Raw genomic sequence first — 25,185 nt, 5'->3', positions numbered from 1 at the left:
AAGTGGGACTCTTGGGGGGGGTGGGTCGTTCGTTAAAAGGCACTTAGTGCCCTTGCTGCCGACCCCCTGCACCCCCTTCCCCACCAACACCTACCACACGAAACCCCTCCCGCCCTGACACACCTGTGGCTTGGGTCCAACGCCTCTGGTGAGTCCAGTACTGGCAGCAGCCACTGCCTCTGTTAAAGACGTCCATTGCCAGCGCCCTTGATCCCGGGGAAGGCCCGCCACTAACCATTTGGTGCTTAATTGGTACGCAATGCAGCAGGCCTTCCCTAGAGGAGGTGACGGCGGCTCTAACTGGTGCTTTAGCCGGTGGCCAAGACCTCCGTTGCCAGGATAAGATCCTGGCCATTATTCCAGTTGAGGCTGAAGCAGTGTTTTATAGAGATTCATCATAACATCCTTGCTTTTGTGCTCAATGCCTCTATTTATAAAGCCCAGGATCCTGTTAGCTTTTCTAACTATTTTCTCAGTATGCCCTGCCACTTCCAACGTTTTGTGCACATATAGCCCCAGGTTTCTCTGTTCCTGCAGCCCACTTTAGAATTGTACCCTTTATATTGTCTCTCCTTGTTCTTCCTACCACTTCTCTGCATTAAATTTCATCTGCTACGTGTCTGATCATTCAACCAGCCTATGTCCTCTTGAAGTCTATCATTATTCTCCTCAAATTCACAGTACTTCTACAGAGAAACAGAGTTATCATTTCAAATCTGTGACCTTGAGTAGTCGGCCAGCTCTTGCTGGAAGGGGGCATCTCATTGCATACACTGTTAGTTACACTTTTCAGCTCGAAATCTCTTTGCACCATAACTTGCAGGAAGTGTGAACTTACAATATTGAGGCGATGGTGGGAACGGTGAATGGTGGGGCCAATAGTGTATCTCCTTAACCAATAATATTTAAGGCTTGAGAAGGAAACAAGGGAATGACTGAGAAGGTGAGTGAATTAGAGTCAAATTGGGTACAGAAAGAGAAATAAAGAAAAGGGAAGAAAAAGACTAAGAGAGGGAGAAAAGTGACAGAAAGTAAAAGTAAGAAAACAATTTATAAATTTCAAATTTTACATTTTAAAAATCTCTAACAACAATTTACTGCATGCAGGAATGAGATTGAACATTTTAAATTGCTCCCTTTCTTGCCCAGAGAGGTTGATTGGCAAGGTATTAACAATTAGCATGTTGTTAAAAAGGTACTTACACTTACTGGCTGATTTGCACATTAATTGTGCATTTAAATTAATACTGGAGTGCGTCATTAATACACTGTTGTTTTTCCAGCTAGATCCAGCTCATTATAAAGCAAAATGAGAGGAATTCAGATAACCATATGAAGGATTTAAACAGACTTGTATATTAAACTTTAATGCAGGTTTCCATGGTAGAAGCGATCCCAGGGTTAATCAATGCAATTCGAATGGTTCATAGCATCTCCCGTTATTACAATACTTCAGAGAAGATTACCTCTTTGTTTGTGAAGGTATGATACTAAAATTATATATATATCTTTTTGTGTAGTTAAAGTTCCCTTAAATGAGAATACTGAATGAAAGCAAATAAAATTACATGCACTCCAGTGGGCATTATTCATAGTATATTGTTTTATCTTTTTTTCATAATGCATTATTGTTACCTTAAAATAAAATTAATAAAATGAGCATATCTAATTAAATGAGTGATCTCTTTCCTACTAAATTGATATTGGTACGTTGGTTTGTTGATTTGCAGGTGACCAATCAGATGATAACAGCATGTAAAACATACATAACAAATAATGGGACAGCTACAATTTGGGATCAACCACAGAAAGTGGTGGTCAAAAAACTGCAGTCTGCTATTCAGTTAAACCAGGTAAAATGCTACCCTAAAGTAGTTTAATGTTTTATTCTTATTAATAATCTTACAATTATAATATTATAATTAATAATATTCTTAGATGCAAGTGGGTTTGTACTTGAATTCATTTAATGAATTTGTATTTCTGGCTTGGAACTTTGCCCACCTGGAGTGCATATCGGGAATTCAGTCACTTCGACCAGTGGGTCCAGCAGATTTTCCATCCACCAATTTTAATATATGCTTTCAGTTGGTGAAGCTCCATGTGGGAGTGCTGTTAGGTAAGGAATTCGAGGATTTTGTCCTAGTGGTGATGAAGCAACAGTGATATATTTCCAAGGCAGTATAATATGTGATTTGGAGGGGAACTTGTTGGTGATGGTGCTCCCATGCGCCTGCTGCCCTTGTTTTTCGAGGTGGTAGAGGTTGTGGGTTTAGGAGGTGCTGCCGAAGAAAGCTTGGGGACTTGCTGCAGTGCAGTAACTCAGGAACTGCAGTAGATGATACACATGGCAGCCACATTGCGCTGGTGGTGGAGGGAGTGGATGTTTAAGGTAGTGGATGTGGTGTCAATAAAGTGGGATGCTTTGGCCTGGATGATGTTGAGCTCCTTGAGTGTTGTTGGAGCTACTTTCATCCAGGCGAGTGGAGAGTATTCCATCACACTCCTGACCTGTGCCTTATAGATAGTGGACAGGCTTTGAAGAGTCAGGAAGTGAGTCACTTGCTGCAGAACAGTCCTGCTCTTGTAGCCACAATATTTATGTGGCTGGTTCAGTTAAATTCATCTTATATAAATCATTAAAGTGATTCCAGAAAATTTCTCTTCTGCCCTTTTTCCCTCAATGTCTGAAATTCCTAATATCCAAATTAAGAGTCTAATTTAAAAAAAAATTTCATCATAACAGCAGTACATTTTCCATTGAATTTTTTAATATCTTCTTTAGCGTTTTTTCTTGAAGACCTCAACCTTTCCCAAAAGCATGGGTTTGGGCTTCACACTGTTGCACAAGCAGTAACGTTATAAACTGGATTTGGATTATGCAGCTTCAGGATGGGCAGTATATTCAATTTCCAGGATGTGTTAGTAGTTGCATCATTATTCCAGTCAGTTGAACTGCTGGAATGTTTTTCAGTTTCTGTTCAGATAATTTCCAAAATTGAAAAGAAAAATTACAGGATAAATTTCAGAATCTTTATTCAGGTAGAGTTTATGCTGATACAGGGACCATGGGCTGGATTTTTAAACCCCGCTGAGTGTGGGAATGGCTACGAGGGCGATTTGAATATCGCGTTCCCGGAGGTTGGCACTGGTGGCTGAATTTTATTTTTGGGACGCCAGTCTCACTGTCAGGGCTGGAGCTGGATGCAATCCACATCGGGGGCAGTAGTGGCCAGCCGCACTTGATTCAGTGGTGGCCAGCCAATTCACCCTAATGAGACGGGCTTCACATGCAATTACTTTGTCGGGATCGGGTCCAGAGGCATGAAGCAAGGCATCAGCTGATGCTTCAGCAGTTAAAGCGGCCATTATTAAAGTGCTGCCAGGCCTGCAGTACACTCTGCACTTGCAAGGCCTGGAAGAGGAGGAGGTAGCAGCAATTCTCAATAAAGGCTGATGGGACCCCGTACAGCCGCACACTTTCCTGATGACTTCTTCCAGGTGCTTCTTCAGGGTGTTAGGGATAAAAGGGACATCTTGTTCCCGAGTGATGGGAGGAGGAGACCTGCCATCCAAACCAAGCATCCATGGCTGCAGATGCCTGAGGAGGTCAGCAACCGCAGTGTTACTCCGTGCACATGGACACAGTGTTGCAAGTGGCTCAATGACCTCATCCGGGCTGTGAAGGTGAGTATATTTAATATCTTGGGCCTCGCATTAGGCAAAATAGGAGGGTGCGTTGGAAGGGGAATGATGAACACCTCCCCCCACCCCCAGATGTAGGCAAAGGGACCAGGGATGCCACATGACAGTCAGCGGCTTGTCAGTGTGGCAAATAAATGAGGCCCCCTGCTTTACTGCAATGTCACGAAATCCCTGGGAGGGGACTACATGCATGAGGCATCTGTCTGTCCCCTTTGGTGGCAACGAGATTGCCAGCAGCCTATTTTTTTGGGATTAATATCAGTAGGGGTGCAACATATCCCTTCCCTCTGTCTGCAGGAGAAGATGGCACATAATCACAGGGAGAGTGCGAAGACCGGAGGTAGAGTCCCCTTCAGCTGCTCACTCTGATGGAGGAGGAGGTCATGGAGCTGGCTAGCCCAAATAATGCGTGTAGCATTGCAGTTGGGGAGACAAGGGCACCTTCCCAAGACAGTAAGTAAGGGGCATCAGCCACATTGGGACCATGCAGATCATAAGGCATGGCGGTCTGCATCAATGGGCTGCTTGCTATGGAGGGATGGCATGCCCTTGACCCTTACATGTCTTTGTTCTGTCATGGACGTCAAGCTGTGACACAGCAGAAACGCTGGAGTCTGCAGCGTCTCCTGCCGCCTCTGATGGGGAGCAAGGAGTCTCAGAGGGTCCAGTGGCGCCTCATACTCCTTGACCAGCGCAGATACATGCACCTCTGAGTTTTTGCGTCACTTTAGATGTGGGCACAGCAGACACGCGCCCAAGCAGCTGACAGAGGCTGTGGCAGCCCAGGCCTCTGACAGTCGAAGGACTGTGGAAGGCCAGGCCATGCTGAGCTCCAGGCTCATGATGTGTCTCTGGTATCAGCAATACAAAGAAAATGCTGGAGCTGCAGCAAGAGCTATGGCAACATCTGGCAGAAATGCTAGAGGAGGCAATGCATGCCCAAACGTGGACAATGGAGGAATCCATCCAGGCCTTGAACTCAACATTGTCTCTGACAGATGCACAAGCGACCTCCTCCTTTGAGAGATTGGCGGCTGTGATGGAGAGGCACATCCATTAGAGCATTCCGTGTCTGCAGGATGTTCGTGCAGACCTCAATACGTGCATCATGACCTTGGGTGCAAGACAGCAGTGGCAAAGCAAGAGGGGGACAGGGGTCCTCTGGCCTCTCAAGTCAGCAGGGTGCATCAAGGGCTTGACTCTTCACTGCATCCCAGACTCTATGAAGAGGCTGGAGTCAATCAAAGATGCTGTGAGGTGTCAACTCTGGAGCCTCACCAGATCTGCTCTGTGCGAATGTTCAACAAGTCAATACATCATTAAGGAAGGTTGAAAGATGGCTGCAGCAAAGAAGGACTTTATTGGAAAAGTTACAAGGGCCATAAAGGATTAAATGAAAAAATGAAATGCGAATGTATAAAGGCATCACGAGCCTCCCTTGCGTGTCTCTCATGTCCAATCTCCTGTTGCCCTTGGGACCCTTCATCTGGTCAATCTTCCTCGTCTTCCCGCTCCACATCATCATCACCTGAGGAGGCAACCTGCTAGTCACTTTCCTTCTTGCTCATCGGCTCCTCCCTCAGCAGGGCAAGGTTGTGCAATGCACAGCAAACCACGACGATATGTGAGACCCTCAATGGGGCATACGGGAGGGCTCCACCAGACTAATCCAGGCACCTGAATTTCATCTTCAGCAGACCAGTGGCCTGTTCAATGGTACCTCGCATTGTCCCATAGCGGGGGTGGTACCCCTGCTCTGCATCCGTGCGTGGACTCCTCCCAGGAGTCAGCAGCCATGTCCTCATTGGATACCCCTTGTCCCCAAGGATCCATCCCTGAAGGCTGGAAGGAGGTTGGATAAGTTTAGGCATGGGACTGCCTCAAAATGTAGGTATCGTGACAACTTCCCGGGAAGCGTGCACAGACCTGAATGATCTGTTTATGATGGTCGCAGACCAGTTGTATATTGAGGGAGTGGAAGTCCTTCCTGTTGCTGAAGGGCATTGGCTGGTGTTTGGGAGCTTTGATGGCCACGTGCTTGCAGTCGATGACCCCCTGAACCTGGGGAAATCCAGCGATGGCCCCAAAACCAATGGCCCTCTCAACTTGCGAGTTGGGATCTGTTCTGAAGTGCACATAATCTCCAGCCCTCTGAAAAGGGCATTGGTGACTTCCTTGATGCACCGATGTGCCGCAGACTGTGAAATTCCACACATGTCCCCTTTGGATCCCTGAAATGATCTGGTGGCATAGAAATTCAGTGTCATGGTAACCTTCAGGGCCACTGGCATTGCATTCCCAGCCAGTCCTCTGGGGCACAGCTCATGGCACACATGTCTGCTATGGCCTCCCTGGAGAGTTGGAGTCTTCGCACTGGCTGTCAGACATCTGCCGGTATTTGAGGCTGGATCTGTACACTCGCTGTGGAGGGTACCACCTTCTGCTTGGAGCAGCTCTCTCTCTCCTCTTTTCCCTTCTTTCACCTCCAGAGGCAGCCTAGAACACTCCTGTGGGCTCATTGGCTGTTGCGGTGCTGCTGCAGGTGCCTGCCCCTCCCTCCCGCTCAGGAGCACCTCGTCTTCAACGGGGTCCCCGAAGCCTGGGTGAATGAAGCCCATGATAAGTGGCCTCTCCCTGAAAGGTAGTCCTTCCCTTCCAGTGCCCCTCTTGCTGCCCCCACTTGTGATCTTCAACCAAGTGTCACTTGCCTGTTGCCATCCTTGTATTGGCCCCCTTGCCGTACAGCGCACCTTCCCATCATGCTTGAAGCCCTAAGGTCTGCACTCCCTTCAGGGCCCCTCCAGGCCATTAATGGTTGCCCTTCCGATAGCCTCCCCTTCAGCCAGTCATGCTCTGCTGCCTCTATGATTCTGCAGCCCCGTGAGACCCATGTGCTGTTAATTAAATTGCATCTGCTGAATAAAGTCACCTTCAATTGGCCTCTAAAGTATCTTAATTACATGTCCACCGTGTTGATGTTCGAACTGCACCTGCCGTGACTGCCGTCATGCACAAAATCAGGATGGGACATCACAATGTGTCCATTGGAATGGAATGCAATGCTATTTTCAAAGAGCTGCCAGCAGTGAGAGTGCTGGTCGGGTGCATGCCACCCATTAAGTGGCTGTTGAGCTCATTAACAGGGTTTTCAGTATCGGGGGCAATTTTTAAATACTGGGAATGGGGAAGGCGCCATGGGAGGGAAATACAACAGGGCTGTGAAAACATGAATGGTGTGGAGGGCCATGAGGGCTATGGGAAAGACTGGTTAAATTAATTCCTGGGCAACAAATAAAACTCAGCAGCTTCAGATGTGTCACAATGCAGCTGGAAGAGCTTAATGTCACAGTGGAGAGTGGCAGGAAAGCAGAGAGGGAAGTGAGCCCACTGGCATCACAGGGGCAGCTGAGGTTGGCACAGGAAGGCGTGGTGAACGAACAAAGCTGGGAGGGCTTTAGGAGGTCAAATGTGAATAGGCCAATTTCACATTGGACAGAGCAGCCAGGATGAGATGCAGCAGATGCAACCTTCTGGACAGCAGGAGACCAGAGGAGCACAGCAGTGGGAGGGGAGGGGGTGCTGCGAGGGGATGCATTCCCATGCCCCACACAGACCCTCCGAGATGCCTGGTGACTTATCTGTACAGGCAACAGTAAGTCCAGCGATGGCTGCTACTGTCTTTAATATTTGAATCCTGTTCCCCATTCCCCATTCCTTCCTCCATAACGCCTCTGGCGACTCTTATTGGGCACGGGACTCTCTCCCAGGCCAATTACTTATTTAGCATTTAAAAATAGAGCCGTGTCAGCAGGGTCAGGACCTGGAAATGCTCCGGTCGTCGGAATCCCGACCTAAAAATGAAAATTTGGCTTACAAATTTTTGATCAAATATTGTGTAGAAACATAGAAGCAGGAGGAGACCATTTATCCCCTTGGGCCCGTTCTGACATTCAATGAGATCATGGCTGATATGCAACCTAACTCCATATTCCGGCTTTTGCCCCATATCGCTTAATACATTTGATTTACACAAAGCTACCATTTCAGATTTAAATTTTACAATTGATGCTAGATCTATTATTCTAGCATCAATTGCCATTTGTAGAAGAGAATTTCAGACTTCTACCACCCTTTGTGTGTAGAGGTGTTACCTAATTTCACTTCTGAAATGTCTGGCTCTGATTTTTAGACCACGCCCCCAATCCTAAACTTCCCAACCAGCGAAAACATTTTCTCTCTGTCTACCCTATTTGTTCGCCTTAAGATCTCAAAAACTTTGATTAAATCACCCCTTAACCATCTAAATTCCAGGGAATACAACCGCAGTTTGTGTAATTTCTCCTTGGAATCAAATCCTTGGAGTCCAGGTAACATTCTAATAACCCTATGCTGCCCTCCCTCCAAGGCCAATATATCTTTCCAAAGGTGCAGTGACCAGAACTGCTCACAATATTCCAAGTATGATCTAACCAGGGCTTTTTATAGTTGAAGCATGACTTCTACTCCCATATATTCTAGTCCTCTAGATATAAACGCCAGAATTCCATTAGCCTTTTTGATTATTTTGTATAACTGTTCATGACATTTTAATGATCTATGTACCTAGACCCCCAAGTGTCTTTGGACTTCCACTGATCCTAGCTTTTCACCATTAGAAAGTACCCTGTTTTATCCTTATTAGATCCAGATTGGATGACCTCACATTTGCCTACATTGAAATCCATCTGCCAACGTTTTGCCCATTCACTTAATGGATCAATATCTCTTTGTAATGTTATGTTTTCATCTACATTGCTTACAGTGCCATCTATCTTTGTGTCATTGGCACATTTGGATATGTGGCTTTCTGTGGCCATCATTTAAGTCGTTTATAAATACAGTGAATAGTTGTTGTTCCAACATAGGTCTTTGCAGGACACCACGAGTTACAGCCTGCCAGTTAAAGTGCCTGCCCATTATCCCTGCTCTCTATCTCCTGTCACTTAGCCAATTTCCTAACCAGGTCAATAATTGGCCTTCAATTCCATGAAATTCAACTTCAGCGAACAATCTCTTATGTGGGAATTTATCAAATGCCTCTGGAAATCCATCTAAATAACATCCATAGACATTCCCCTGTCCACTACTTTAGTCACCTCTTCAAAAAAATTCACTCAGGTTCAGCAGGCATAACCTACACTTTAAAAATTCTCTCTGATCAGCTGAAAATTTTCAGTGTTGAGTCACCCTATTCTTAATTACAACAACAGACTAACTGGTCTATAATTCCCTGGTTTTCTTTACTCATCTTTCATAAATAGTGAAGTGACATGCACAATTTTCCAATCTAAAGGAACATTTCCCAAATCAAGAGAACTTTGGAAGAATATAGTTAGGGTATCTGCAGTGTTCTCACCTATTTCCTTTAAAAGCCTGTGATGGAAACCATCTAGTCCTGGGGATTTGTCACTCTTTAGTGCCATGATTTTCTTCATTACTGTTAATTTGTTTTTGTTAATTTTGGTACGTTCCTGTCCCTAATTCAATATTAGTTTCTTTGGGATTCCCTGCATATTGACCTCTTCCTTTACTGTAAATATGGATGCAAAGTAAGTACAAATGGATATGGACAAATGCGAGTTAATTAAGGAAAGCCAGCATGGATTTCTTAAGGGAAAATCATGTTTAACTAACTTACTGGAGCTTTTTGAGGAGGTAACAGAGAGGGTGATGAGGGCAATGCTGTTGATGTGGTTTATATGAACTTTAAAAAAGCATTTGATACAGTGCCACACAACAGACTTGTGAGCAAACTTGTAGCTCATGGAATAAAAGGGATGGTAGAAACATGGATACGAAATTGGCTGAGTGACAGGAAACAAAGGGTAGTGGCTAATGGACATTTTTTGGGCTGGAGGAAGGTTTGCAGTGGAGTTTCCCAGGGATTGGTGTTGGGACCCTTGTTTTTCCTGATACATATAAATGACCTAGATGTACAGGGCATAATTTCAAAGTTTGCAGATGATACAAAACTTGGAAGCATTGTGAACTGTGAGGAGGGTAGTGTAGAACTTCAAAAGGACATAGACAAGTTGGTGGAATGGGCAGACAGGTGGCAGATGACGTTCAATGCAGGGAAATGCGAAGTGATTCATTTTGGTAGGAAGAACATGGAGAGACAATATAGAATAAAGGATACAATTCTAAAAGGGGTGCAGGAGCAGAGGGACCTGGGGTATATGTGCATAAGTCATTGAAGGTGGCAGGACAGGTTGAGAGAGCGGTCAATAAAGCATACAGTGTCCTGGGCTTTATTAATAGGGGCATAGAGTACAAGAGCAAGGAAGTTATATTGAACTTATGTAAGACACTAGTTCGGCCTCAGCTGGAGTATTGCGTCCAGTTCCGGGGCACCGCACTTGAGGAAAGATGTGAGGGCATTACAGAGAGTACAGAAAAGATTCACGAGAATGCTTCCAGGGATAAGGAATTTCAGTTATGAAGGTAGATTGGAGAAGTTAGGACTGTTTTCCTTGGAGAAGAGAAGGCTGAGAGGTGACTTGATAGGCATTCAAAATCATGAGGGGTCTGGACAGAGTAGATAGAGAAAAACTGTTCCCACTTGTGAAAGTATCGAAAACGAGAGGGTACAGATTTAAAGTATTTGGTAAGAGAAGTAAAAGTGACATGAGGAAAATCTTTTTTTCATGCAACGAGTGGTTAAGGTCTGGAATGCACTGCCTGAGAGTGCGGTGGAGGCAGGTTCAATTGAAGCCTTCAAAAGGGAATTAGACTGTTATATGAAAAGGAAGAATGTGCAGGGTTAGGGGGAGAAGGCAGTGGATTGGAAGTGTGGGAATTGCTCTTTCGGAGAGCCAGTGCAGACACGATGGGCTGAATGGCCTCCTTCTGCACTGTAACGATTCTGTGATTCTGTGAAGTATTCAACAGGTGCAGCATTTCCTTATTTTCATTGACAATATCACCATTATCACTTTTCAAGGGCCCCACATTGATCCTGACCTCTCTTTCCTAATATAATTATATTAAAAATTCTGTTGGTTTTGATATCCCTTGTAAGTTTCTTTTCATGCTCCCTTTTTGCTATCTGTTTTGTCACCCTTTACTGTTCTTTGTATCTTTACCATTTGCCAGGATCTGTGCTATTTTTAGCATTTCTGTATGCTTGTGTGGATAAGAGAGAGAAAAAGAAACTGATTTTCACTGACTATATGCTTTTGGTTTACATTCGACAAACTTCAGAAAGCTCATGAAGCTGCAAGAGAGACATACACTATACTTTATCATCTAAATCTTACTCGATTTTTCTAAACACACAGATCAGTTGCATTTTGAAGAAAACAGCATCTGATTATCATTTGTGTTATGTTAACAATTAGAAATGGTTAACATTCCAATTATTGACCCATGTGAGACTCAGTGCACTGAAAATTCAGTGGCCCTGGTTTTTAGGCAATGGGTTCACGATTTGTGACCTGCCTGCGTTCATGCATATCGAGGTGGGCACCATACAATTTTTGTATACCCACCTCATCTGTACGATGGTAGCCTTTGCCCGAGTGGTTCCGCACTGCTGTCTGTTTCTCCAAGTTACCTGGGTCTCGGCGCACAGCAGGGAGCATTGGCATTGTTGTTTGCCTGTCATGTTGCTCTTCTTAAAGGCAGACTGTACTTTAAGTGGAAATTGTACAAAAATATTGTTGCAATGTAAGTTATCGCATTGTGAACATCAGGGCAGACAGAGCGTATCAGAGTAACATAAGCAGCCCTGAGGCATTAATGGTGCAGGTGGACAGGAGGTGAGACGCCATGGTTCTACAGGGTGGGGGGGGGGGGAGGTCCAGGTGTCCCTCAAGGACCTTCCTCACGGACCTCCCTCAGAAGGGCGTCGGAGCTGATAGCCAGGAATGTCAACACTGGGAGTCTGGACCCAAGAACCTGGCAGCAGTGCCACAAGAATTCTCATGACTTCACACAGGTCATTGATTGCATCACATGACATGAGCAGTGGCAGTAATTTAAGCAAATATTTCATAACGCTCAGCAAACATTTATCCTGGTCAAAAAGAAGGACTCGATGAGAAGGATGAACCACCCATGGTTAACAAAGGTGGTCAAGGAGAGTATCCAATCAAAAACTAAGGCATACAAAGCGGCGAAAACTAGTGGTAGGCCAGAGGATTGGGACTTTTTTAGGAACCAGCAGCGGATGACGAAAAAGCTAATAAAGAGGGAGAAAATTGATTATGAAAGTAAATTGGCAAGAAATATAGAAACAAACAGCAAGAGCTTCTACAGGTATATAAAAAGAAAGAAATGAGCTAAGGTGAGCTTGGGACCCTTGGAGGATGCGACTGGAGAATTGATAACAGGGAAATGGCAGTTAATTTAAACCAATATTTTGCATCGGTCTTCACGGTGGAGGATACTATAAACATCCCACAGGTATCAGATAAGCAAGGAGCTAATGGGAGGAAAGATCTTGTAACAGTCTCTATCACGAGGTATTTGACAAACTAATGGGACTAAAGGCAGACAAGTCGCCAGGACCTGATGGCCTACATCCACGTGTTTTAAAGGAAGTGGCTGCAGAGATAGTGGAGGCATTGGTCGAAATATTCCTAAACTCACTGGATTCAGGGAGGGTCTCAGCAGATTGGAAAACCGCTTGTAACCCCCCCTGTCCAAGAAGGGAGGGAGACAAAAAGCAGGAAACTATAGGCCAGTCAGCCTAACATCGGTCGTTGGGAAAATGCTAGAGTCCATTATTAAGGAAGAAATAGTAGGACATTTAGAAAGGCTTAATGCAGTCAAACAGAGTCAACATGGTTTTGTGAAAGGGAAATCATGTTTGACAAATTTGCTAGAGTTCTTTGAGGATATAATAAGCAGAGTTGATAAATGGGGAACCGGTAGATGTAGTGTATTTGGATTTCCAGAGGCATTCGATAAGGTGCCGCAGAAAAGATTATTGCACAATATCGGAGCTCATGGTATTGGGGGCATGGATTGAGGAATGGTTAACTCACAGAAGGCAGAGAGTCGGGATTCGTGGGTCTTTTCAGGTTGGAAAGAAGTAACTAGTGGAGTGCACAAGGATCAGTCCTAGGGCCTCAATATTTATCATATATATAAATGACTTGGAAAAGGGGCCAGAGTGTAATATATCCAGATTTGCTGACGATACAAAAATAGGTGGGAGGGCATGTTATGATGAGGACATAGGAATCTACAAGGGGATATAGATAGGTTGAGTGAGTGGGCAAAAACTTGGCAGATGGAGTTTAATGTAGGAAAGTGTGAGGTCATGCACTTTGGTAGGAAGAATCAAAAGGCAGACTATTATTTAAATGGAAAGAGACTGCAAAAAATACAGCACAGAACGATCTGGGTATTCTTGTGCATGAAACACAAAAAGTTAACATGCAGATGCAGCAAGTAATTAAGAAGGCAAATAGAATTTTGTCCTTTATTGCTCGAGGGTTGGAGTTTAAAAATAGGGAAGTCTTGTTACAACTGTACAGGGTGTTGGTGAGGCCGCACCTGGAGTACTGTGTACAGTTTTGGTCCCCATATTTAAAAACAGATATACTGGCATTGGAGGCAGTTCAAAAGAGATTCACTAGGCTGATTCCTGGGATGAAGGGGTTGACTTATCCAGAACGACTCAAAAGGTTAGGCCTTTATTCATGAGAGTTTAGAAGAATGAGGGGTGATGCTATTGAAATGTACAAGATTCTGAGGGGACTTGACAGGGTAGATGTTGAGAAAATGTTTCCACTAGTGGGGGAATCTCGAACTAGGGGACACAGTTACCGAATAAGGGGACACTCATTTAAAACTGAGATGCGAAGGAATTTCTTCTCTCAGAGGGTAGTGAGTGTCTGGAATTCTCTACCCCAGAGATTTGTGGAGGCTAGATCACTGAAAGTATTTAAAGAGGAGGTAGATAGATTTTTGAAGTATCGGGGAGTTGAGGGCTATGAGAAACTGGCATGGAAGAGGAGTTGACGTCTGGGACAGATCAGCCATGATCTTATTGAATGGCGGGGCAGGCTTGAGGGACCGAATGGCCTACTCCTGCTCATATTTCTCATGTTCTTATGTACCACAACAACAGTCTCTGCTGCTTAATACACCACACTCCCATCAATCAACCAGCAGCACTCTCTGGCATTCAAGACTTATGCCTAGCATCCAGATACTCCACCTCACCCTCACACATTTACCAATGCTGCTAGCCTCATACATACCTCTTTCTTTCACCACATACCTCCATCTATTCAGCTATGGCAGGCACATCACTCAAACACAGTGCTAAACAATCACTGACTCACTGCCCTCTCTTTTACAGGACAATGTGGGACACAATAAATGGGAGCAGAACAGAACTGGCAGGAGACAAGAATGCCTACATCTCCTGAGCTGTATGGAGGAGATGGCTCTCGAAAGGGAAATCATGTTTGACAAACCTGTTGGAGTTTTTTGAGGATGTAACTAGCAGAGTAGATAAGGGGGAACCAGTGGATGTGGTGTATTTGGATTTTCAGAAAGCTTTTGATAAGGTCCCACACAAGAGGTTAGTAAACAAAATTAGAGCACATGGGATTGAGGGTAATATACTAGTATGGATTGAGAATTGGTTAACGGACCGAAAACAGAGTGTAGGAATAAACGGGTTATTCTCAGGTTGGCAGGCTGTGATTAGTGGGGTACCGCAAAGGTCAGTGCTTGGGCCCAGCTATTCACAATCTATATCAACGATTTAGATGTGGGAACCAAATGTAATATTTCCAGCAGATTTCCAGCATCCGCAGTATTTTGCTTTTATGTAATATTTCCAAGTTTGCTGATGACACAAAACTAGGGGGAATGTGACAATGTGAAGAGGATGCAAAGCGGCTTCTCAGGAATTTAGACAGGCTAAGTGAATGGGAAGGCAAATGGTATGTTGGCCTTTATTTCAAGTGGATTTGAGTACAGGAGTAAAGAAGTCTTGCTTCAATTATATAGAACCTTGGTGAGACTGCACCTGGAGTATTGTGTACAGTTTTGGTCACCTTACCTAAGGAAGAATATACCTGACATAAAGGGGGTGCAATGAAGGTTCACCAGACTATTTCTTGGGATGGCAGGATTGTCCTATGAGGAGAGATTGAGGAGGCTGGGCCTGTATTCTCTGGAATTTAGAGGAATGAGAAGTAATCTCTTGAAACATACAAAATTCTTACAGGGCTCGACAGGATAGATGCAGGAAGGATGTTTCCTCTGGCTGGGGGGTCTAGAACCAGGGCATACAGTGATAGAATAAGGCATAGGCCATTTAGGACAGAGATGAGGAGGAATTTCTTCACTCAGAGGGTGGTGAATCTTTGGAATTCTCTACCCCAGAGAGCAGTGGAGTCTCAGTCATTGAGTATGTTCAAGATAGAGATCGATCGATTTCTAGATATTAAAGCCATCAAGGGATATGGGGATAATGAGGGAAAATGGCGTTGAAGTAGAAGATCAGCCATGATCCAGTTGAATGGCGGAGAAGGCTCGAAGGGCTGAATAGCCTACTCCTGCTCCTATTTCCTATGTTCCCATGTTCCTATGTATCATGCGACTGGCTGCAAAGGGGCCCATGGCATCCAGTGTTGCTCTGAACATTGAGGATGATGGCATCTTCCTTCTTTATGGTCCTTCTCAACTCCCAGCACAGCCTCATCCTGCTATCTGGCGTGATGCGCAAGCTGCTGATTTTGTGACCATGGACCTCTTACTTCCCACTCCAAACCCCTTCCCTCAGACCAATCTTCCCCTTCTGAGTTCCTGCTTTTGGACACCCAAGAACTGCTGCATGCCCAGCCACCGGAGCCCCAGGAGGAAGAGAGAGAGCAACAGCACAGAACTGGTGAAAAGGCTTCATTACTTATCTGACACCCACAGCCATCAGCTCAGGTGTTGACACTGCACACACTCTGGAGGCGAGTGTAGAGTTTGAATCAGCACATAGTGAGTCACTGGGCACGAGTGGGCTGCAGCCAGGGCAGGGGTAAAGGATGGTTCATGTGCCAGAGGGCAAGATGGCAGATGAGTACTGTTACAGAGGACTTAGATGTGGACTCAATGGGGCAGCATACAGGCGAATGCTGATGGGCATAAACACCGAGATGCTGGGTGCATTGGCTGGTTTGCTAGACATCCTCCTGTCACTGTGAAGGAGCATGGAGGGGTCCGGCTGTAATTTGGCAGAGGACATGGTGCAGAGCTTGCTCTCTCTGCAGTCTCTGCTTCATCTCCCCGTCATCCTGCAGATCCTGAGGCACTGCCACTGCTGCCCCCATACCTGTTGCAGCCATTGTGCAGACAGGTCACCTACTCCTCTGGGCCGCCCCCAACCCCGCACTGTGAGGATGCAGCAACACTCCCTGGAAAATCCAGGAACTCACCAAAACACCACCAAGAGCACGCCAGAGTATGGCCAGACAGTTTGCAACAGGAAAAGTTCAAAAAAATTACCTGCGAGTTGGCTGCCTGGCCCTTGAAATAATGCTAGTGAAGGGCCTAGCTTGCAGTGTCGTACTTGTTTGCAGAGTGAACGATGAAGAATTTGCCTGCACATTCATTCTCCAAATTAGGAATCCTGGCGTCACATCAGCCAGTCTTATGGTGACACAAGGCAATTTCTCACCCAGGGAGTTAAAGGATTATCACCAGTGTTTTTCTTACTGTGTATGTGCGTATGCATGTGTGTGTATTAGATATGCATAAAATACCAAGTACCAGGTTTAATATTTACAAAGATCTCTTTCTATGTTACAAGGAAATGCTGCTAGACATGGGTTCTGTCACCCAGTTCTGCCAGGCCGATGCTTGTCTCTCCCCTCAATGTTGACAAACACCAAGGGTGTAGGGTTTGCAATGGGGGATTAACATGTACCCATTTCATTCGATGTGGGCAGCATGTCAACTTTATGCTACCTGTTAATCAGTATGATTGCAGCACGCTGCCAATGCTAACCCTGCTGTAGAGTGACTGCATGCCTCAGCAAAGGACCCAAAAACATGAGAGGCTTTCATCAGTTAAAGCTAGTCTACACGACTTAAAGCCAGCCTTCACCTCTTAAATGGGAGGTGCACTGTTGTTGGAGCAAGTGCAGTAAGTTGTTGTGGAACTATTATGACATGGAAAAGATGTAATAATGGCACAACATGGGGGAGAGAAGGCGCCAAGATTTTCCTATGCTGCACTGGAGGCCTTGGCCAAGGAGGTGCAGAGGAGAAGAGATGTGCTGTATTCACAAGGAGCCAGGTGACCCTCCAGATAAACTCTCAGAAAGCAGTGAGACTTGATAGCCATGGCCGTCAATGTCAGCAGTCAAGTTCCGAGGATCTGGATGCAGTGCCACAAAAAGTTCAATGACCTGACACGAGTGGTCAAAGTCTGTGATTGTATCCTCAAATGACACTTCCTACCAAATGCACCATAAGCCTCAGAAACTTCTCAATGTGCCACACCCCACCACTCACCAACCAACAATCTCTCTCAATCATGATTCATTCCTTATATGTACAGCTGCTTCTCACCCTCACACACTTAGCAGTTCTGAAAACCACACACCCACATCTCACAGCTTGCACACACTGCCAGCTATTTGGCAATGACAGCCACATAAGCAAAACAGATTGCTGTACACTCACTGATGCACTTCCATCTCTCTTGCAGGTCAAAGTGACGCACAACTGGAGGCAGTAGGTGCCAATCGGCAGGAGACTGGTGTGGCTGTATGTCCTTACCCCTGTGGAAGAGATGATTTTCACCATCATTAGAGTGACTGTTGCTGAGTCCGTGGCCAATGGAGGGGCTGAAACGATAGAAGATAACAGTCTCCTTGTACCTAAGCCGCCTTCTCACATCCCACTTCCCCCTCATCCTACAATCTCTTCTGATTTAAAAGCTGCAGATGGTGTAAGCAGGCACTTCTTACTTTTCCTTATTCTGCCACTACCATACTCTGTGCCTTTCTCCTTTCAGATACCAAGAACAGCCACCTGGCCAGGTGGTAAAAGAGAAACAGGTGGAAGAGCAGGAAGACAAAACACCATCAGTTGATCTAACACTTGCAGACAGCAGCTCAAATAATGACACTATGTGTAATTTGGTGGATAGCTTAGAGGTGGGATCTGTATGTGGTGAGACACCGGGCACAAGTCGCCTGTAATCAGGGCAGGGGGCAAGGGTAGTGCAGCTGCCAGCTCACCGGGCGGTGAGGCCACACATGAGTTCTACTGCAGAGAACCTCGATGGGGCATCCTACAGAAGAAGGCTGGTGAGTATGTACAATGAAATGTTTGGTGCATTGGCAGGCCTGCCAGAAAGCCTGCATGCAATGTCTAGGAGCATGGAGGAGTCCAGCACCAACCTTGCACAAGGCTTTCTGCAGAGCTTGGAGCCCATCCTTACCAGTTTGAAGATTGTGGCTAACTCCATACTGCTCCATTCACCAGCCTTTCCACCTTCACCTACCAACATTTTCCAGCAAGCATGACTTACACCTAACATTCATAGCCTAACCTCCCCATCACACACTTAGCACTGCTGCAAGCCTCATTCCTGCATCTCTCAGCTTGCACACACTGCCAGCTAGTTAACTGTGACAGACACATCACCCAAACACATTGCACCACAATCACTGACACACTTCCCTTTCACTTGCAGGACAAGGTGGTGCATAGCCGTAGGCAGTAACACTTAATTGGTGGGAGACAGGCACAGCTGCATGTCCTCACACCAATGAGGAGATGGTGATGGCCCTGACTGAGTCTGTGGCCAGAGGGGGGTCTGAAGCCATAGAAGCTGATGGTATGTTCCATACCCAATCTACCTTCTCACATTCCACTTCCTCCTCATTCCACAAAGTCTTCTGATATACAAGCTGCAGATGGTGTAAGCATGCACCTATTGCTTTTTCCACCCTTCCCTCATCCCAACCCTATCCTTGCACAAACAGAAGCCACTCAATATTTGAACACTGCAATGGAAGCTCAGACTGAGGCCATGAAATTTCAGCCTGTTGCCATGCAAGCAGATTGTTGCCATGCAGGCTCAGACTGCAGCCATCATGGCAGTGAATACCAGTGCTCAAAGGGGCTTGCAGGGTTTCACAGTAGTCCAGCAATCTGTCCCCCAATAGATTACTAGGATTGCTGAGGCATTGCTGTAGGGAAGTGGCAGTAGCTCCGTGGACCACAATCCTTCTGTCCTTTCTCAGGATGACAACATTCATCCTCCCACCACTGCAACTATGGAAGTATCCTTGCTGTTGCCTTTGAGCCAGCCAGTCCAGACAGCTGATACTGAGGTGGTGCAGTCCAAAGTCGAGTTTTTTCGGGCCAGGGCTGCTTGAGGTCATCCTGCAAGGCCTTCTGCCCAACTGAAACTCAGCAGCCTTCCACCAACTATGCCACAGCCACTGGGGTATCACTGCATAGGAGCACAAACAGGCTTTCTTTCGTTTAAATCAGAAAGAGGAGATTTATTAAAACAAACTTAAAACTCTAATACGGTTCACACCTACGGATATATGACGTGCTCGTGCTAGCATGCACGCATAATATAAACATGCAGATAGGAGTAGAAAAGAGCAGAAGAAAAGATAAGTAGAACAGTTTGAGGCAATATCTTGTTACTGTTGTCAAGCTCGCTGTAGTCCTTGATTGAAGATATGGTTTTGCGATTCGTTGGGGCCCAGTAATCTTCTTAAAACTTTGTTCATGTGGCAATCCCTTCTCTCTTTGAGTTTCACGTGTTCTCACAAGATTCAGTTCTGTGGGAAGCGATGAAGGCAGGCAGACAGACAGGCAGGAGAGGAGAAGTTCTCAGTCCCAGGAGAAGGTCTTTACTCCATGAGCACACAGCTTTGTCTTAGTTCAAATCCCTTTGTTTGGGAGTTCAAATTCAAAAAGCACCCAGGGTGCTCAGCAAGTTAGTCATGTGACTAGCTTCTTATTTGGAACAGTCTCTTCAACATCCTTGATTGGAGGTTCAAATTTCTCTGTCACAGCCAGTCAGCCATGCGACTAAAACTGGTCCGACCACTTCTGTATTGGAGGAACAGGGATTGGCTCCCTTTGTTTCCACACTGTCTGGTACTATGCAAATGTCCTTCCAGTCAGAGATTGCAATTTTTAAAAAGTTTTAATGTTCATGTGGCAAAATAGTGTATGCCTCAATCTTGGCAGGTGGAGTTTGCCTGACAATATATTTAACTTTTCCCACTTACCAATACAGTCAATCATATGCTCTATTTTTTCCAGCATAAAACACACCAGCCAGGTTTCTTTAAGAGACAAAAAAATTATTAGTTAATTAGACACCAAGTCTTAACCAATAATGAAGTAAAACAAACGCACAAATTGAAATATTAAAATCCCTTATTTATCTTAACCCTCACACACACAGACACACACACACACATACACCAGTTAACCAGGGGAAAAAAGGGATTTTTGTTTACAGCTGTTACAAAGAACTAGAAGGAATAATTTAAAAAAACACACAGGCTGAAAAGAAGATATGGAAAGATGTCCTTTGTTTTGGTTAGGCGCCCCAAAAAGGTGTGTCGACGGTTGTCAATGGGATCTTCCTGGAACTGTTCTTTCCAGGCAATGTTGATGATCAGTTTAGGTAGGCTTTCCAAGAGATGCAGCTACAGAGGCTCCAAATAGTTCTTACAGCAGGAAGGTAGCAACAAGTTTCAGTTCCCACACATTCGATGTGCAAAGGTTTCTTCAAATACAGGAGGAAATAGGAATCTGACACATTGGAGATACAGGGTTTCTTTTCAAGAGAGAGAGAGAGAGATGAGATGTCTTTGTCTTCCGGCAGGCAAGAAGCAAACTGACTGTTGTAACTGGAACTAAAACTTTCCAGAAAGCAAGGCTCCTGGCAACCATAAATCTTGGCTTATCACTTCTTTGTAAACATCTCCCCAAGTCAAAAACAACCCCTGCTGGGTTATTTGAAAGCAGGTGCCTTCCAGTAACTGTTTACAGTCCAAACCTTCTGGTGACCTCCTTTAAAAGAAAAAACCCAAAGTTCCAGCATCAATGGAATCCATTTCAGTTTTTAAACTCAAATTCTCAAAATTTAACAAAAAAAAGGAAACACTTGTAACAATGGCCGCACGCCAATCGCACATTCAGGGAGTGGAACCCTTTGCAGTTATGCTACATCTCAGCATTTAGATACAGTGTGCAATCAATGGCACCATGCACCATGGGGAAGTCCACTGTCCTGGCGAAGCCATATGCAAGCTCTGCCTGCTTCTGTCTGGTCAGAGAGAACACAATGTACTTCCTTCTCCTGGCATGAAGAGTGTCAGTCACCTCCATTATGCGGTGAACTGGGAGATGTTCCAGATGTTGCCTGCTTCAGCCTGGAAGAATGCTGATACAAAGAAATTCAAGGCCACGGTCACCTTCACTGCCACTGACATTGCCCTCCTCGCACTTCTCAGAGGCTGCAGGTCTACTTGCAAGAGGTGGCAGATTTCTGTGAGAGCCTCTTTTATAAAATAGAGATGATGCACACACTGTTCCTGGCTTCGGTTGAGGGAACAAAAACTCTTCCGGGAGATCGCGGTTTGCTAAGGCCTCCTGTTGAGAGGCCTATTCCCTTCCTCCTCCTCCCTCTGCAAGAAGCTTGTCCTCTTCTGTGCTGTTTCTACTTAATCTCCCTCTCATGCTGCAGGCCAAGGGGGATGGTAACTACAGAACCCATGACTGGGAGCAAGTGATCCACCCAGAACTCTTGAAGTCAAAACCAAATCCATTGCCATGTGCAGCTCCACTGCCTGTTGACTTCTCAACTATAAACAGTGCTGAAACACTTCTACAAACTCAGACAGAGCCAGCAGAAATTAATCAGCAAATAATTTGAGAGTGGTTGATGTTCATTTTAAATAGCACTGGTGGGAATTGGGCAGGGGTGGGGGAATGTCATCCCTGCTGGTGTATGCATGTTCAGCTGTGTGATGCTAAGAAGTGGACATAGCTGGAGTGGCGAGGTCAAAAATGATAGTGCTGGCTTCAAAACTGCATTAGATGTTGACTGATGTCATCATCTGCCTACTCTGCATACTTCCGGTGCATATTCCTAATGACCATGCTACCGATCTGCTGAAAATGGCATCCTGGAATTGCATGCACAGTGCAGATGCTATTTTGGAACTAAAACAGTACCCGCAGTGCCAAAACTGGGTGCTATGGAGCCGAAATTTACACCTTATGATTCCAAAACTGGACAGCTTCACATTCCTGGGTTACTGGAGGGTTCTTCTTAGCTCTGGTACGTTACTTGCAGGATTACCATCATGAGTGTTTTGAATTATTCCTACAATTGGGTTTGTTAGATGTCCAAATTGTAATCAGAAGGTAGGATAATTCCATTCTAGAAATCTGTGTAGCCCGCAAATAAAGTCATTTATTTATTTCCATTCTCTTGTTTCAAACATTGAAGATAATCAGCAATTTAAAATTCAATCTATTTGAAGATGTTGTATTTTGCATTTTTCAGGAATATCAACGCTGTTTTCATAAAACAAAACAGAAACTTGAACAAAACCCAGCAGAGAGACAGTTTGATTTCAGTGAGATGTATGTCTTCGGCAAATTTGATACATTCCAAAGACGCCTGAATAAAATTATTGATATGTTTAGCATCATAACTGCGTATTCTGCTCTTCAGGACTCTAAGATTGAAGGACTGGAAGTATTGGCTGCCAAATTTCAGGTACTGTCTCGAAGCTTGGTGTAGATAAAGAAAGGCTTTCAGGAAATATTTCTGTTATGACAGCAAAATTATTATTTCCATTCTCAATATGCAGTGGAATAGTGTACAGTGTCTCTGATTACAGTGAGTTAACAGTTTCAATCTTACAGTGTAGGGAGTGGTGGGGTGGGGTGTGGGTGCTGCATGTGTGGATTAGCTGTAACTAATTAGACACTTCCCACAATTGGAGGAATGGTAACTGGTTGCTTTTATGTTCCAGTTGCAAGGTAACATTACTGGAGATGTCTGAATCTCAAGGTAGGCGGTGGTGTAGTGGTAATGAAACTGGAATAGTAATTCACAGCCCAGATTAATGCTCTGGGGATGTGGGTCTGTATCCCACCACTGCAGATGATGGAATTTGAATTCAATTAATAAATCTGGAATTAAAAAACTAGTCTAATGATAACCATGAAACCATTGTCAATTGTTATAAAAACCCATATGGTTCACTAATGTCCTTTAGGGAAGAAAATCTGTTGTCCTTACCTGGTCTGGCCTATATGTGACTCCAGACCCATAGCAATGTGATTGACTCTTAAATGGCCTAGCAAGTCACTCAGTTCAAGGGCAATTAGGGATGGGCAATGCTGGCCTAGCCAGAGACGCCCACATCCCACAAACAAATAAAAAAAAGCAAAGTCAGTTGTTCAGTCTCTCATCTGAGGAATAATGCATTGCTAGGTTGTCATGGAAGAGAAAAAAAAATACAAAGCAGCTCTTCATTAGAACCAAAAATTTTGGTACCTTCAGAATTCCCTTAATCTCATTTTATTCAACAGCTTGCCTGTTCTAATGGAGTCAGCATGGTTCTAATATGATGTTGCTGGCTTGTATGCATGGATATCTAATAAAGGGGTTTTCTGATGTATGTAAATTGTGAATACGTGTAAAAGTTTTCTTGCAAGAAATCAACTGCACCAAGATGGATCCATTGAAGTATAGATAGCCGTGGACAGTATTTATGAGTTATCTTCATCTTCCCAAACGTCAGAAGCATTCCATGAAATATAATGAATTGAAGCCCACTTTAAATTCACAATATTTTTCTTAGCTGAGGACACATGCAAAAATAGGTAAGATACAGGAATGTTACTGTTGGAGGCTTGATTGAGTCTGCTACTGCCACATGCCTTTAATAATGTTCAGTCTTTGCTATTGTTTCAGAATATTGTGATTATTTTGAAGAAAAAGCAGTACAACTTCCTACATCAGAGGAAAACTGATTTTGACCAAGACTATGATGAGTTTTGTAAGCAAACCAATGACATACATGTAAGCGTCTCTAAGTTACGTTGGTAATACCTAGTGTATTATATAGGAAGCAATAATATTTTTTCTATATATGTATTTTCCAAATTCGTCACCTAGAAATTAATTTTTAAAAATGTTTGCATATTTATCTCCCAGCATTGTTCAGGTTGGGCTCAAGTTTCTCTAAAGTTTGCTTCCAGGGCTTTCTATTTTCCTTGCTCTTCTTTGAACTTATTGCCTTTTGCCTTATAATTGAACTCTTTTTTATAATTATACTGTTACAGTTTGAGCCACACAAGTTGTTTCCTGAGCACTATGCCTTGTAACCATGTCTTCAGTAAATTGTACTCATCCAATAATATTCATTGCTGGAATTTTCCAGGCCACAGGCCCTTTGATGCTGGGCTCAGAGGCAGGGGTGGGGTGGGGTGGGGGTGTGGAATATCGGGACGGAAGATGTCGGAATGGAAGCCTGATGTCTTCACATCAGAACTGGATACTCCAAGGGGCGGATGGCATGATGGGACAATATCGCGCCTCGACTCAGCAGAAAGGTAATTAAGGCAATTAAATTGCCAATTGAAAGCTATTTTAAGGGTTTTATCAATTTTGCAGCAAGTGCACAGGAACCAAGGGGCTTCAGAGCCTCGCCAAGTATATGGAGGCAGCAGGTAAGCGGGAGGTAAGTGCTGGCTTCACTCAGCAGCCCTTAGGTTAGCCAGTGTAGCTTGGCAGGGAGGGTTGAGCAGTACGGGCATCAGATATCACTGTCAGGAGTGGGGGAAAAGGTGCCAGCATTGCGGGGTGTGCTGCCAGACTGTCATCTGGGAACTGGCACTTGTGTGGATTAAACAGGGAGGAAGAGGGGGTAAGGTGAGGTGGGGTGGGGTGGGGGATGGAGGTGTCTGCCTCAGAGATCCTGGAAAATAGTGCCCATCTTCCATGGGCATCGTTCACTCAGGAAACGAGATCTCTAGTGAAGAGGAGCATCAGAGATGGAGAGAGCTGCAGCCACAGGCAGTGGGACAGCACAACCTCAGAGCCAACAGGAGCGCCAGCCTCAGGGTGGGGGCGCAGGAGAAGGGCGCAGAGAGGAACGCAAGCAGCCTCCTGCGCGCAGAAGAGGGTACCCTGCGGTGAGGGGTTACATTTAGAGGATGAGCTCCCATCAAATGTCCGAGTGGCAGTGTTGCTGAAGATAGCGACTCTCCAGAGAGGTTATCACAGATCTGAATGCCATGATGGTGGACGAACTGAGCCCCAATGCAGGTGGTGACCACCCGATACCAGTGGCGCTGAAGGTCACTGTGGTGTTGACCTTCTACGCCTCTGGTTCTTTCCAGGGATTCCCTGTAGGTAACTGTGGGATCTTGCAGTCTGCAGCACATCAATGCATCAAGGTGGTGACC

General features: G+C 45.0%; 1 protein-coding gene across 4 annotated transcripts in view; it reads left to right on the top strand.

Annotated features, from left to right (window-relative positions):
• Positions 1-25,185, top strand: part of dnah5 (dynein, axonemal, heavy chain 5) — a 610,401-nt gene that overhangs the window by 183,867 nt on the left and 401,349 nt on the right. For all 4 annotated transcript variants that reach the window (XM_068058833.1, XM_068058843.1, XM_068058824.1 and 1 more), the window contains 4 exons: positions 1,375-1,482; positions 1,731-1,853; positions 22,268-22,483; positions 23,690-23,797. In XM_068058833.1, coding sequence (XP_067914934.1) covers positions 1,375-1,482; positions 1,731-1,853; positions 22,268-22,483; positions 23,690-23,797 — 555 coding nt within the window. The remainder of the gene's footprint in view (positions 1-1,374; positions 1,483-1,730; positions 1,854-22,267; positions 22,484-23,689; positions 23,798-25,185) is intronic.

Source organism: Heterodontus francisci, chromosome 2 (assembly GCF_036365525.1).
Source record: "Heterodontus francisci isolate sHetFra1 chromosome 2, sHetFra1.hap1, whole genome shotgun sequence".
Lineage (NCBI taxonomy): Eukaryota > Metazoa > Chordata > Chondrichthyes > Heterodontiformes > Heterodontidae > Heterodontus > Heterodontus francisci.
The sequence above is the reverse complement of the archived record's forward strand: the minus strand, read 5'-3'. Positions and strand labels throughout refer to the sequence as shown.